This window comes from Chelon labrosus (assembly GCF_963514085.1).
Source record: "Chelon labrosus genome assembly, chromosome: 4".
Classification (NCBI taxonomy): domain Eukaryota; kingdom Metazoa; phylum Chordata; class Actinopteri; order Mugiliformes; family Mugilidae; genus Chelon; species Chelon labrosus.
This window is the reverse complement of record NC_140340.1, coordinates 20,126,618-20,143,082: the sequence shown is the minus strand read 5'-3', so window position 1 is coordinate 20,143,082 and position 16,465 is coordinate 20,126,618. Positions and strand designations below refer to the sequence as shown.

Here is a 16,465-nt window from a genome sequence, read left to right as displayed (position 1 = left end):
GGAGCCTTGAAGCTTTTGCTAATATGCTCTAAATTGGGTCATACATAATAAAATAATATATTAAGGTTGAAGTTAAACAATCTGTAATGATCTAAATATAACCCTTAATATTTATTATATTAAACTTTAAATCACATTTATTAATGCCTTATGGTGGATCAGCACCTCAAAATATTATTTTTCCTGAAGGAGTTCTGTGGCTGTAAGAAGATCCGACAGAAGCAGATGAGTCTCAGAGTTTATTTTTGAATGGTAACATATGATTAACAATCGACTATTAGACAATACTACTGTTAACAACATGAATATGTCCATCTGATTGGCAGCAGAAATGCGTGTTAGTCACAGTAGTACTTTAAAGCTCATCACATTCCAGCAGCTTCACGTCAGTTATAGATGTTTAATGCATATAAATGAATGATATGTTCAAGAATGATATGACATCTGTGAAGTAGGTGCAAACAATTACAAAACAGACACTGAATGCTGAAAAGAAAATGGGAACATTAGTTTGGTTATGTGTTCCACTGAAAAGGCCACCGATCAGAAGCAAACTGTAAAAACAGAAATGAACAGTATATGTCATATATAGTAAATCCAGCATTAAAAAAACAAGGTTAAGAGTAAAGGTTATAAAAGTGGCTTCATCCTGAGTGTTACAAATAAACAAGTTGTAATAAAAGCCTGAGCTGAGAAACAGATCGACCTCTACAGGAGCTCTGCTGTACTGCAGGAAGGCAGGTTAAAGGGGAACTCCGGCGCAAAATGAACCTGAGGTTAATAACACATGTGTACCGAGTTCGACCGTTCTCTGGTATTTGTTTTCATGTATTTGTTTTGTTAGTCAAATGTGACCAGTTTTCTTGCAAACCGCTATTTAGCGTATAACGCTAGCCTTCGGGGCACACCGACACATAAAAAGAAATCGCTATTTCTATACCACTAACAAGGCTCACAATATCACCACACTTACACGGTAGCATAACTAGGGTCTCTACATGTAAACCGAAGCATTGAGAACTTTGCAAGTATACAGGCAGTTTATTAAAAAAGGAATACAGTACCGTTCGCGTCGGGCTCGCATATCCAGGCGGGCGCCATCTTGGGGAAACTGAACTCTCTTTCCTATGCTCTCAGTGCTTTCTTCCGGCAACAGACAGTTCAGTTTCCCCAAGATGGCGCCCGCCTGGATATGCGAGCCCGACGCGAACGGTACTGTGTTCCTTTTTTAATAAACTGCCTGTATACTTGCAAAGTTCTCAATGCTTCGGTTTACATGTAGAGACCCTAGTTATGCTACCGTGTAAGTGTGGTGATATTGTGAGTCTTGTTAGTGGTATAGAAATAGCGATTTCTTTTTATGTGTCGGTGTGCCCTGAAGGCTAGCGTTATACGCTAAATAGCGGTTTGCAAGAAAACTGGTCACATTTGACTAACAAAACAAATACATGAAAACAAATACCAGAGAACGGTCGAACTCGGTACACGTGTTATTAACCCCAGGTTCATTTTGCGCCGGAGTTCCCCTTTAAGGTACAAACATCTGACATCAAAACACAAAGCCAAAGAGATTATTAGCTGGGCAGTTAGGAAGCTAGGAAAAGCTACAAACGACTGTAGAGGGCTGACATCTCCTAAATCATAATGATCATTTGGTCTAGAGATTTTTCTTTCGAGATGACCATGTTGTTGTGAAAATATTTTGAATTTGTATGTTCAGATGAGACAAAAATAAAATAAAATAAATGAGAACCTTTTGAACTTTTGTCATTTTGTTTAATTTCATCACTTTCATTTCTATTCATGTGCACTGGTTCTCCAAAATGAGTAATCTGCCAATCTGCATCTCTGCTGACATTTGTTCAATCAGTGACAAAAACTAGGTCCAACACCGGCAAATGGCCGACTGTCGGATCACTGCGTCACAGCACCCCACACTGGGAATAGTTGATGACTAAAAACTATACAATAAAAAGTACCATCATCTGCATAGTGATAAAAACACCCTACTGTGAATTTTGAGCGAGTCTCATCTTTCAACTCTTTTGACAACTAATTAATACATTTGTAGCAATTAATGTCTTTTGTATGCAAAAATTACTTTGGCAAACATTTAGTAAACATTTAGTTTCTGTGTGGATGTGTGTGCCCCTTAAACTTTGGCATTTTGCTAACTTTCATTTCTCTTCTCGTGCACTAGTTCTCTAAGTTGAACAGCCAATCTACCTAAATAGCTCATTCCAGTGCCCAGTCAACATGCTGAATCGACTGAAATGCTGCCAACGGGGTAGGGCTAGCACTAACGTTGCGGGACACACAGCCAAAACTAGGACTCTCAAAGACAATACCAGCAAACGGACGACCACTGGCTTTGAGTTTCATGAACTTTAAACAGACAGACTCCATATATTTGTCCTGACGTGAAATGTTAATATGAAGCTGTGAGACAAACTTAGCGGCAGTAGATCTGAGCTCCTTTGCAAACATGACTCAATCTGTATAGTAAATCTTTGCTAGTGGAGTGAAAGTCAGTCTGTAAAAGTTTTCAAGATACAGCAACACCACTCGCTGCTCGTTGCTAACCGTCCCACTCGTAATCCTGCACAACAACAAACATTTTCCCTATAGTATCAGCATAATAGAAAAACCTGTAAAACTGTGGACAGAACTGTAAACTATAAGTAAAACATAACACAGAAGAAATATAAGGATGCAATATATAGTTTTTAGCTAATGCACTAAAGTCAATTAACTGAATAGTTATGTCTAGCACCAGGATCCTCAGAAAACAGACGCCTATACATCTAACCAAAAAATACTGTATTAGCCCTTAAACTGTTAGAAAACCCACAACCTGTCCTGTACCTGAACCTCAGCATCCAACCACATTAATAAAACCGTACATTCTACTTATTTCTCAAGTATCAAATAGTTGGAAAAGGAACATAAAGCCTTGGCAGCCAGTGTTCAGTTTCTGGTTACGGAGGGATTTTCCAGCAGAATGAACTTTCTAATCATCGTCTGTCACCAACAGCCTCTAGGCCACAACAATTATCCCTCTTTTTCTTCCTTTCTTCTACCCAGAATGCCTTTCGGTGCCTGGCAGTTAAAGCAAAGAAGAAAGCTGACAGAGAGGCTTTACTGGAGCTCAGGAAAAATGAAATGGCATTTATCATACTGCTATAATCACAATGTAGTTTCTGTATGAAATAATCAGAGGTATGAAAGACTGTAAAACTGTAAAGATTTCAGGGGACACACTCAAGTCTTGTGAGCTGAAGAAGTCACTGGGATGATTGATGAAACGTCTTCAAGAAAAACTCAAACAAATCCAGTTTTGCATTTGATTTAGAAAAAAAAAAACTACAAACTTTCAGTAAAAAACATCAGGTAAAGTATTCAACAGGCACTGTGACAAATGTTTCTGTAGCGAAAATGTTAACTTCAATGTATGTAAACATAAAGAATATAAATTGTGAAACGCCTGTGGCAAAAATGAAACGATTTCACTGGATTTACCACAAATAGTGATTCACTCGCAGAAAAAGGCTGACGAAAATCAAAATTTGACAAGTGTGACAGTGGTTATAGTGGTTACAATGAGGATACATTGAAGCTAAGGGTGCGAAATGTAATAAGTACTTTATTAGCTATGTGTCCCTATGTGGTTTTAGTAAACATGTTTTGCTGTCAGAGTATAAACTGCTCTACAGACCTTGTGTGTAGGCAGTAAGCTGACAGCACATTGATGGACATAAGGCAAACTACCTAGCATGCTAACTCTGCTAACTCTGAGAGCAGTCCCGTTTAATACATTCTCATTTAATTAAATGATGCACAGTGTAGAAAAGTTTGGCCTCGCACAGTTGACCAGTTTACTATACGACTACAGAGCATCTAAGGATAGAAGATTTTGTTAAACCCAAACAGAAACCAGTCAGGCCGGAATTAGTGTGTTTCCCACCCTCAGGAAATATTTCATGTTTTTAGTGATCACAGTTTATCTATTTGTTCTCATGGAAAGGTGTGGGCTGCAAAATACGAGGTCAGATGTGAGGAATAACTGCACCAACAGCAACAATATTTCAGATATGTGAGGATTCTGCATGTAATACTGACGTGGCGTATTTTGTATCAGAAAAACACCTTTGTGAAATGGCACAAGTATTCACAGAGAGACGATAATGGACTCAACAGCAGGTTGATATAATCTTAAAAGGATAAAATTTTCATTTGGCTAATCAACTATTCAGCCATTCATGCCAAGGATCGCAACCGCAATTAATGTCCATTATCTTCTCTCATTTGCTCACTAGCTGAATCATAATAGCATCCTAAAAGGAGGTAGAGTTTGACAATCAGAACTAAAGGACAAACACTAAAATAAAGTGTTTGTTTGCTTTTTCAGGAAAGTACAGCTAAAGTTTAAGCGTTGTTTTTAGTAAAGATAAAATTCAAAATGGATACTTTGAAAGGAGATTGCAGCAAACCATGTGAACATGTTTTTACTAACTAATTCAATGTTTGACTTGAACTCCAAACGGTGAGTCTGAACAAATTTGAACTAAAAACTAAAATGCTGCTGATTGGCCAGTTATACATCTAAATGGACCTTTTGTGTGGGGTAAATGTGAGACTGGTGTTGCGTCTACAGGATGACGCAGCAGCAGGTTGCAGGGTAGTCAGCGCTGACTTCGTGCTCTTTGCCGTAAACATAGAAGAAGTGAGAGCCGCTTTTCCACTTGTAGTTCACCTTGGTGATGGGAATCAACTCAACCGTCTGCCTCTGAGGAAGACACAGAGAGAGTAATCTTAAATATTTGGAAAGACCAACACAGCATCAGCTAGCGTAAGGAGAGCTGAGCTTAGCATAAAGACTGGAAGCACTACCAAAGCTCAGCCTAAAATGACACCTCAGCACGTTTCAGGGCTTCAACTAAGTCTCTGTTCAGACGTTGCATCAACGTCCTTCCTGGGGAACCTGATCTCAAGTGACCAGCATAAAATACAGGTGTAAACATACCCAGGATGCATTGAGGATGCATTTGAGAGATCAGATCTCATTTGACCACATCCTGGGGGACGTTAAAAACCTTCTACTCAACAGGGTGCTCTTACGTCAGTTTTGCCTCATTCATTCAGAAAAACAAAATAAAACAAACAACCACTTCCGTAAATGATCTCTTCATTAGTAATGAGAGCCTTTTAAAATAGTCTGTCCTTGTAATTGTTAACTATCTAAATAAGACATGAATCTAAACAAGAATGAACAAATTAAAGTATTTAATATGAGTACACTGTGTGTGATTCTGTCATTAAATAATATACTGTCATTAAATAATACACCGTTATGTGGTTAAACATTGATGCAGTCATGCTGATGTAAATGGAGCCGAGGTGGAGTTAAGTCAGTATGTCCTTAACCACCTGAGTTTTTATTTATCTTTATTACTGGAGATTACGATAAGTATGGAAGCTTTCAGGGATCAGTTGCAATTCCAGTTAAGAAGAAGAAGCAGGTTCTCTAAACAACTAACGTCAGTAAGGCTATCAATAAATTACAACGAAACGTGTGTTCCCAACTCATGAAGCACAAACAAAACACTGCATTGTTCATGGTTCTGAAACTGCGGTAGGTAGAGAGCCATTACAGACAGCTGCTGTTAAAATATTCTACTGTGCCCCAAATGATGTCTGAACTGGGACTTATACTGACCTTTTAAACCATGACTGTGCATCAAATTTAATTAACACTTTAACTCCTTTTAGACAGCAAATCCAACATTTTAAGTTTTCATGTGTCAGCAAAATTAAAACTTCTTTAGAAGACATAGCCTTTTCTACTGTTCAACAAGAGTAAGTCTATTAGTTTTATCTTTCGCTGTAACCAAGATGACAGTTTCCCCTTCTTACAGACTCTAGAGAAGATGTATTGGTCAGCTTTGTACCTGCTGCAGGATCCTGGAGGTCTGGGCATATTTGGACTGGTGCTCCCTGATGAGACGCTCTGATGCCTCAGAAATGGCCGGGTTAGGGAACCCAAGCAGCGGGTAGAGCTGAGAGGAGACAGACATAGAGTCTAGCACACAGAGACAGTACAGCAGCAAACTCCAGCAGAGTCTTTCAATTAACCCCATAACATTTTACTTCCACTACACCTGTCTGAAAAGCTCTTGCATCAATCAGCATCGTTATGATGTTAATTCCACATTTAAACTCCCAAATACAAACTATAACAGGCTTAATAAGATTAAAGGAACAAAACAAAAAGAGTATAAGTGTACCAGGTACTGGTTGTTCTTGAACAACTCCTTCCCGGTGACTGAACGCAGCTCTTCAGCCTTCAGACCAGAGTTCTGCTCCACCACGTGGTCCTCCACATTATTAGTCCTAAACACAGAAACACACATTTGACGTATGTGGCGCTGGCGCAGCGAAGTGTTCTAAGTGAGTTGCCTAAATAATGGCATTCATTCCGCTATATGAGATACGCGTCTACGATGTCATAGTATTAGCTGTAGCTCAACCAAGGAACCCTGGAGTATCCTATAGGACTCAAAGATCCTTAGAACCTGAACCCACAACCCCCGGGAACTAGATCTACAATATGTGCTGGAACATGAAGGGTCTTCAAGGCCCTCTTAAATTTCTCAGGAACTTCACAGAACATATTCAATTCCCACTGGAAACACAAACGATCCTCAGAAGTTTTTTAAGGTGCAACAGAAATCCCTCAAAGACCTTTGGAGCTTTCCCAGTGATTTCTAGAAACCCTTCTAGAGCTCATGGAAATAAGACAATAAAGACCATCCTCAAAGATAATATTAACCTCACCAATGACAGTAGCATCTCCTAGGACCACAGAGAACTTTTATAATCTCCTAAAAGACCCATGGACACTCTAACTCATCATCAAGCACCCAGGTAGATCCCCTGAAATCTCCTTAAGAAAACCTTGAACAACATTTGTGTTGGTACTCACCACTCCACTTTGAGCTCAATGTAGCTCAGCAGTTGTCGTTTTCCTTTACAGGTCTCACACTGCTTTGTTCCTTGAGCATCACACACTGTGCACCTACACACACACACACACACACACACACAGTCAGACATGACAAACATTTCTCACATTTTTTTGGAACAGCAAACATCACATCCTGGATTTTGTCAAACTTGGGATGACTCACGTCAATGTAAACACAGTAAGATTTTGAATGAGGTTTTTTTCTTACTCATTGCTCCATTCACTATATCACTCGCAGATATGAACAGACTTAAATCAACAACATCTCATTCTTGGTGCTCTGTCAATGGGCACCAGTCTATTATTCAATTAATTAGTCCCAAATTGCCTTTGACATTTCACTTTCAATAGTCTCTGGCGTGTCTCAAGAATCAAGATGTTGGACACAAAGTAAAGAACAGCAACCAAGAGATACATCATTATTTATTTGTGTCATCAAATCATGTGATCAAATCATGCATTGGGCAAAATGTAACACAAGTTAAATATACTGTATATTAACAGCCATGGCCTTCATGATCCATTTGATTTACAGTTGCTAGAAACAATGTAGAGTCAGTAACTCACTGCATAGTTTGGCAGGTTTAAAGACTCGACTCCCCAACTTCTCTGTAGTACCTGTCTTTGCCCGTAGCATTACAGCGAGTGCAGTCCCCGGTGTCCTTTGTCCCAGAGCCGTTACACACCCAGCAGTCCTTCTACAGACACAATATAAACAAAGGTTGATCTACTACAGCTTTCACAGAATTTTTTATTACTAAGGTTAATTATCATTGACTTACGTATCCATTTCCATGGCACTCGTCACATGGCATTGTCCCTGTGGCGTGGCAGCTGTGGCAGTCCTACAAACACACACACACACAGAAACATAGAACAGTTAACAATAACATCTACTGTCTGTTGAAGTTACACTGACACTCTTGCTGTATAAGTGGCTGTCAGCTGTGTGTTAAAAGTCAAACACAGATGATGCTCGAGCTCATTAAACAGCAGGTAACCATGGTGATAGAACAGACCCTGCATGCTATGGTAGCAGGCAAAAAGACTTCAGTGTAGCTCAAGGACAAAATAAGTTTCTGACACTTGCTCAAAAGCAACTTCAGTTCCCCATTTATACCTTAAACGTTAAGGGATTCCCGGAGGCTTTCAAATTCCCAAGGAATTTGAAAGTGCCTCAAGGACCATTTGTACACCTTTAATGAACTGTTCAATCTTCTCAACAACCAACAGAACCTCTGGAAACCTGCTTAATTACCACACATAGTCTTATGTGGGCCTACAGAAACTGGTTAAACCGTCTTGTGGATCTCACTAAGATGCCACACAATCCCCAACTGGACTTCAGGAACCTCTTCATAGACCCCTTGGAAATCTTCTTGGATTTCTGGAATGTTTTTAAGAACCTCTAGAAAGGACAATTACACCCTCTTCTCAGGACCAGGAATATTTTGTGAGGCTATTGTAAATCTGGAAGATCTTCAAGAAATGTCCTCCAGGATCACTTGAACATCCAAACCATCCTTGAGTAGCTTGACTAACACTGGACCCTCTTCAGAACCTTCATGGACAGACAGGGTAAAAAGAGGACCCTTAAATCAAGAAATTATGAGACCCATCTAGGAGCACTCAAATCTCCTCCTGAAGCTTTTCAGTGGTATTTGGAAGTTCCTTCTCAAAGACAAATCATAGACCACTATATTCTCTTCTAAGATTATTGAGGATTTTACTTTGGCTTGTTACAGGGCCTGTAGAACAACCTCAGTGTCCTCTTGGACCTCCTTATAGATCACTAGAAATTTCTCTTAGACCTTTCCAATCTCCTCAAGTTCTATGAGAATATTCAAGCTCACCAAACACTAACGCTTAACTGGCTGTATAGTTCCTATTAAAAGCCACGTCAGAGCTAAAGGGACACCAAGTAACCATAGCAACAAGGTCAGCCGCCGCTGTCCGGTCACCTTGATGGAGGATGTGTAGGGCACACGGATCTTTTCGACGTGATTAGTGAAGAGTTGAGGGGCCGTGGCCTGAATCTCCCAGGGCCGGGGGGCAGTCTGGGTGTAGAAGTCAGCCGGTTCACCTGTCAATCACACAACAGATCACAGCGAGCTGTCAGTCAAAAACGTGCTGCCGTGGTGATAAAATTGTGATGTAATCATGCTGGACAAAACAGGAAAGCTGGGATACAAACGCAGTAGAGAGGCTCTAATATAAGACACTATACAGTTGCATTATGGGAAATGTAGGACCCAGCGTTTCTGGAGTTTGATCCACAACTGGATATTTCACACTGTGAAGTAGCTCTTCATACAATTATTTAACTTGGTAAATTTATTCAGTTAACTCTGCACTATAAGATACAAGGTAAAGGTAAAGTGCTTTATTTGTTATTATACAATTGTACAACGAAATTACATGGTCAGATGGAGGGTTAGTCCTGAGCCGCTGTGACCGAGCGCGCCGCCACTGTGGGCCAACCTGACCCGGTGCCTAGCACCCATGTTTTTTGATGATGATGGGAGGAAACTAGAGTGCCCAGAGGAAACTCACGCAAACACGGGGAGAACATGTAAACTCCACACAGAAAGGGCAGATATGAAGCTATTATAAGATTGATCTGCAGTAAAATATCTCCTGTATTTATATATTTTGAGAACTATTTTGAGAATCGTACATGCGCAGCAGTGTGCCACCTTCCTCTTTTAATACATTCACTCTCCCACCTGCACAAATAACCAAATGAACAAGTAAGCGCATGCCTCAGTAGTGGGTGGTTATTAATGAGGGATTTATATACATAGTCTGGAACATCCGCACTATTCAGGCTCCTTTTATTACATACTACAGATACTGCAAGGTGTTTTACGAAAATATGCCTGTCTGTTCTTCTCATTAAACTCTGGGTAGAAGACAAAGATGGAAAAGATTGCTGTATTAGTCTATTTCACTTAAGTCATATTTTAATTGGCAAAATTAAGACATATTAATTCCGTTTTGTCTGCTTTTCACAGACAAAGCTAAATGTTTTGAGGCTCAAACTTGGTTTTAAGTTTCCATTAAACTGGAAGTTTCTTCAGCTGGAATCTCAAAATGCACCAGTGTGTGACCAAAAGGCCCAACCAGTAAACTTAAAGTGTGTGTTTACCTTCATGAGGTTTGTGGGCCCAGTCAGTTGACCTGGACTCAGTGAACGTCTCCAGGCGGTACTAGAGGTCAGAAAACACACTTTAACAAGAGATACTGCATGGGCTGATAACATTATTGTGTTAATCTGATTTTAGGTGACAGAGACATAGTAGAAGTGAACCGTTAGTTGTTGTGCAGACAGCAGGACCCATTAAAGTAAAAGCAAAAGCATTTTGAGTCAGACATGTGACAGAGACGACCAGAGAGTCATATGCCATTATTGTTTGCTCGCATGTTAATGTCACATGGTCTCTGAGGTCACATGCCAGCCAAGCGAGAATCACATGTTTATAAACTGGTGTCAAACTATCTTCAAAGACATGTAAGGCCTTTTTAGACTTTGCATCAAAATCCGTCCTGGGTAATCTAATTAGAAGTGGCCGGCGTAAAGTATAGGTGTGAATATCCCAGGAGGCATTGAGGACGCATTTGAGAGATCCGATCTCAGATCACATTTCGAGGTGGTCTGGGTCGCATGTGTCTGCATTCATTTGGTAGTGTGAATGCACAGTGTGTCCCGAGTCACATTAAAGACCACCTACTCAACAGGGATGCCCATGCGTATTTAAATGCAAGGTCTGAACACAGGTACTAAAAGTTGTCTACTTGTGATCAGATTGCACAGGTCAGATGTTAATGCAAGGTCTAAACTGGGCCTAAGACTGTCCTCTGTGTGGACATGTCCCATCCTTAACATACTGAGCGAGTAAGGACAGGAGTGTCAGTTACATCTGTGGGTGGTGCCTGCCTCAAACTTTCAAGACTAGGGTCTAATAGTGACACAACAGTCCACTTCAATTAGAAGATGCTCATATAAACCTGGGTGGTATCTTCTTTTTCATGATTAGTAATTCTCCAACAATCCATAAATGTTCTCCAGACATATTCAGAATAATGAGGATTAAAATATTCACATCATGGTCACATTTTTGTCCATGATGTGGTAAATTAAAACAAGATGTTACGTCGACGCATACGCATTCCCTGGCACAAGAAGGAAGAAGGAATTTATACTGGACTCCAAAAGTTGAAATAAGTCCATACAGGATAAAACAAATCCAGGCTGGGCTGTCAGGTTCAAACAATTTAAAGATACTTGGACCAAACGCAATCTATTCTGTGTATTGCACCACTGTGTATTTCTAGGGTGGTGTCATGATGTGAGCGGGATATTCTCTGCTGCAAGAGTCCTCATGACTAAGTCACTAAACTGACGTTGGTCTCAGATTTTCTGTTGCTGCAGAGTAACGACAGAACTTTCACAAAATCTGCAACCAGCAATTAATTTGGTCATTTTTCCATCCACAATAAAGAACCTGAAATACTTCAAGACACTGCGCCTTAAATGCTCCACAATTATTATTTAATAAGCATTATTTTGCTCTCTCTTTCCCGTTTTTATTTGTCAGCTCCGTTTATTGATCAACGGGGCAGCAACAATTGAAAAGAAAAACAAGCAAATGTTGAATTCCGACTGGTCCATACAGTTTAATTGTTAATGTTTGAATTTTGAATGCCATTTCCTGCTCACAGGTTAATACCAGATGAACATGACCAGTCCTCAATATGTCATAAAAAGTGTGAACAAATAATCACCCTGTATGTGTTGTACGGCTCCATGCTAGTGATGACCCCATCGTTGGCTGGATCTGAACTGTAGCAGCAATGCGACGATGCAAAGCTCTTGAACGCCTCACGGGCCACATCCTCTGTCAGAGAGGGGATGCTACAACAGACACACACATCATACGTTAAATCAGAATATATATATCATAGCACAGCAATCCGTTGGTTGTGATGCAGGTGATGTGGGGTCTTACTTCCAGTCATCAGGTACAGGTCCGGGCTGGGGTGGGGCTACAGGCTCCAAGGGCATGGGAGGGGGCAGGTAACCTCCTGTAGTAACAGCGACAGATTCATCAGTCGCTGCTGGAACGTTAAAGTTCACTAAGAGCTGAGTGAGTTTGCTCACCGCCTCCTGTCCCGATGCCTTCATAGCCGGGTACGTTGCCAAACGAATTGGCCATAGGGGCCGTGGGAGGAGGATACGCCGCTGGAATAAACAACAAACAAACAGTCTCACACCAGATCAAGAAAAGCTGTGGAAAGGTGTGTTGTTGAAAAGGTCTGTGGATGATTAATATACTTTTAAAGCATTTTAAATGAGCAAATTGATTCTACAATCATGTCTGTATGACCATTGTGTAGCTGGTCAGCTTAGCTCAAGTCTCAAAGCAAAAATGGCTCTGTTGAAAAAAGAAAAAGGGTCAAAATTACAACTATGAGCAGCATTAATCAACAAATGATATCGCATTTGCTTAATCTGTGCAAAAATCTGAGTGTATTAAGAGGAACTTTCATGTGTTTTTAAAGCTAATCAAACTGTGGCTACAGTATTTCTTTGCCTGGACCTGTAACAATCTGGTGGCTATCTTGTCAAACAAACAAGATAAAATGTGGCGATCAGTACAATCTAGATCTGCTAGACAAGTTTTATTAACACAGGCATGAGTGAGGCTACATGTTTCTTCTTGTTTTTCAAGTTAAGCTACCTGCTATCATCACATTTATTTCTTTTTTTTATCACTGAACTAAGGTCCTCTGAACAAGACCCAATCTGACTGTTGGTAATGCTCTCTGCCTGTGCCGCTCCGCCCAACACCCCCGCAGCTGTTCCACTCCATCAACATGTGGTGGGTTAACACGACACCAGCAGAGGAATTACTTATAAAAATCACTTCTCTTTTTTCGGAAAACATGGACTAAGACAGATTATTTTTCCCCCCTCTGTGTAATCAGAAGATTTCTGTGCAGCATGAAAATCAACAACAACAGAAACATTTGTGTCTCGCTTTGATTTGTATCACTAAAAACTAAATATCTTTGGGCTTTGGACTAAAGATGCAACTAATAACCTTTTACATTACAGATCCCTTGATTATTGAGTATTCTTTGATTGTTTATTCTGTCGTTGTAACGTCTGAAGATGTCCCACAGTTTAAGGCGACCAATCTCTAAATTCAAATATATTCAGTTTATGGTCAAACATGAGAAACAAACACTTTGCCAGCTGGAACCAGAATATTTTGAAAACCAATTAAAAAATGACAAAAACAATGAATAATATTTCTGTTGAGACTGAAAAAAAATGTGTTTAAGCTGTGTGATAAATCATTTCATTCATTCATTCATTCATTCATTTTCTGTAACCACTTGTCCTGTGAGCTGGAGCCTATCCCAGCTGTCATCGGGCAGGAGGCGGGGTACACCCTGGACAGGTCTCCAGTCTATTGCAGGGCTAACACTCACATTCACACCTACAGCCAATTTACAATCACCAGTGAACCTAATGAGCATGTCTTTGGACGGTGGGAGGAAATCGGAGTACCCGGAGAGAACCCACACAGACACAGGGAGAACATGCAAACTCCACACAGAAAGGCCTCAGTCGGCCTGGATTCGAACACGGAACCTTCTTGCTGTGAGGCATCAGTGCTATCAATCAGCAATCAATTTCAGCCCTTGTTAAAATGTTAAAACCTGAATTGTTATAAAGTCACACCAGTGTTTTAAATCTCAGTTCTCTCTGGGAAATTCCTGCAAATTTACTTCCCTTTTAATGGGATGTTTTACCACCTGACCACATAGTATGAGGGACCTGTTCCTTCCAGTGGAGCATCATAGGACATTTTTTCAGAAAAATAAATAAATATGTACAGTACAGTGTTATGGAAACTTAAGTCTTCAGCTTCCTTCAGTACAGATAGATTCAGATAGATTAGACAGGTTATTTGACATGTTGACTATGACTCTGTCTAGAACATTTTAAGGGAACAAATGATGCTGGGTAGGAAGTTGCAAAGTCAAATGCGTTATATAATGAGACAGAGTCTTAGTCATGAAAAACAGGATCTGTTAAAATCTCAGAAGTAGTAAAAATTAGGCTAAGGGAAAGCAGGGGTAGGAGGTAAAGAAGAAGCATAGTAAGTAGAAAAGACCAGAGGGAGACGGAGATGGTGAAGAGAATATGAAGAGGGCAAAAATAGACAGATGAGGAGTATGAAAACTGAGCTGGTGTCTGACCAGACGTTAAAAAGCCTAGAAGATGTTGCGTTTACTGTCCTAGGAATTAACAAAAAATTGGACCCTTTGGCTATATTACCGAACAATAACTCTGTTAGAGTTAATTTAAAAATAAACTCCTCATTTATTAGTTTTGTTACTGGTACTCTTATCTTGTGTGGTTAGTAACCCGATTATGATTTCTTAATCCGGATAAACTCTCGCATTAAGTGCTGGATGGTTTCTAAAAGCTTCAGATCAACAAAAAAGCTTCAATTCTGTAAAAACGATTTTACATGTTCTAAACTAAAAATTGCTCTATTAAACTAGGGCTGACTTTATTCCGAGAAGCCTGCTTAAATGGTGCTGCTCCATTTAAAATGGTTTGCAGGACCCCTCGGGGGGCGTGCAGACTGCGTCGTTGCAAGGTCGTCGGTGTTGTGTTCAGTGGCATGACACGGTGCAATGTTGTGTCGTGTCGTGTCGTGTGATTCATTTCCTACCTGGGTTGCTCATCTTACTGCCGCCCGTCAACAATAAAATCCGCTCTGTATAAAATGATCCACTGGACTGGACTCTCCGTTAACTGCACGCCGCAACACGTCGTAGAATGATCCACACTGCGACAAAGGCATCAACTTCCTGCCACATTTTCAAAATAAAAGACACAGCTGGACAGCTCCACATGGACAGTTAAAGGGGAACTCCGGCGCAAAATGAACCTGGGGTTAATAACACATGTGTACCGAGTTCGACCGTTCTCTGGTATTTGTTTTCATGCATTTGTTTTGTTAGTCAAATGTGACCAGTTTTCTTGCAAACCGCTATTTAGCGTACGCTAGCCTTCGGGGCACACCTACACATAAAAAGAAATCTAACAAGGCTCACAATATCACCACACTTACACGGTAGTATAACTAGGGTCTCTACATGTAAACGGAAGCATTGAGAACTTTGCAAGTATACAGGCAGTTTATTAAAAAAGGAACACAGTACCGTTCGCGTCTGGCTCGCATATCCAGGCGGGCGCCATCTTGGGGAAACTGAACTGTCTGTTGCCGGAAGAAAGCACTGAGAGCATAGAGAAGCACTGAACGAAGAGAGTTCAGTTTCCCCAAGATGGCGCCCGCCTGGATATGCGAGCCAGACGCCAACGGTAGGCTACTGTGTTCCTTTTTTAATAAACTGCCTGTATACTTGCAAAGTTCTAAATGCTTCGATTTACATGTAGAGACCCTAGTTATGCTACCGTGTAAGTGTGGTGATATTGTGAGCCTTGTTAGTGGTATAGAAATAGCGATTTCTTTTTATGTGTCGGTGTGCCCCGAAGGCTAGCGTTATACGCTAATTAGCGGTTTGCAAGAAAACTGGTCACATTTGACTAACAAAACAAATGCATGAAAACAAATACCAGAGAATGGTCGAACTCGGTACACATGTGTTATTAACCCCAGATTCATTTTGCGCCGGAGTTCCCCTTTAATACAGCTGATTAAATAGTAAAAAGAAATGTTATAAAATTAAGACAAGTATTCTGAAAATCAGTATACGGTGCATATGAAGATGTCATGTATTACAAATGTTAAACAATTAATGTAAAAAATAAAAGAAATATACAGAAATGCACATTTCTGTTACCAGTGATGCGAATTATAAATGAAAGCAGGAATCATTTGTGAATTCAAATGTCGCTCTGTAGCATTTGTCCTTCTGTGGATCCCCATAAATGTAAAGACATTTGAATGTTAGGCTAGATATAAACTTTATAAATCTCTTTGGTTAACAATGCAGTTTAAAACTAGAACTCTTCAGGAAATATACCCAATATATAGAACATCAAGTCTAACTTAAAATCAAAGTGAGTAATCCTTTTAATAATTCACAATTTTAGGACAGTCCCAAAATATAACCTACATGTATTACTATATTTTGAGGTAACATAAGGAGGGCTAAAGTATTCCACATTTTTACCTTTCAGTCAAACTCCTGCCATGCTGGACTGTTGGTTAGTTTATGCGCTGTTTTAAAAGTTTCCTCCCGCTCCTCATCGTACTTAACTTAATAAACACTTACATCAGCATTTTTAGCGAGTGGTACCCAGGGACAAATAAAGTTTTCTGAATCTGAATCTGAATATTCCTTTTTCTTGTACTATTTTATTATATCAAAAGGGGTGATTAAAGTAAATGC

General features: G+C 40.0%; 1 protein-coding gene across 1 annotated transcript; it reads right to left on the bottom strand.

Annotated features, from left to right (window-relative positions):
• Positions 1 to 209: 209 nt before the first annotated feature.
• Positions 210 to 15,802, bottom strand: LOC311487331 (protein SSUH2 homolog). Its single transcript, XM_084543579.1, has 12 exons — positions 14,779 to 15,802; positions 12,186 to 12,266; positions 12,034 to 12,109; positions 11,810 to 11,939; positions 10,173 to 10,233; positions 8,986 to 9,107; positions 7,807 to 7,869; positions 7,643 to 7,722; positions 6,983 to 7,075; positions 6,285 to 6,390; positions 5,949 to 6,056; positions 210 to 4,786 (listed from the first exon to the last, which is right to left on the bottom strand). Exons 1-12 carry the CDS (start codon positions 14,789 to 14,791, stop codon positions 4,649 to 4,651), a joined length of 1,071 nt encoding a protein of 356 aa, XP_084399705.1. The 5' UTR covers positions 14,792 to 15,802; the 3' UTR covers positions 210 to 4,648.
• Positions 15,803 to 16,465: the final 663 nt, after the last annotated feature.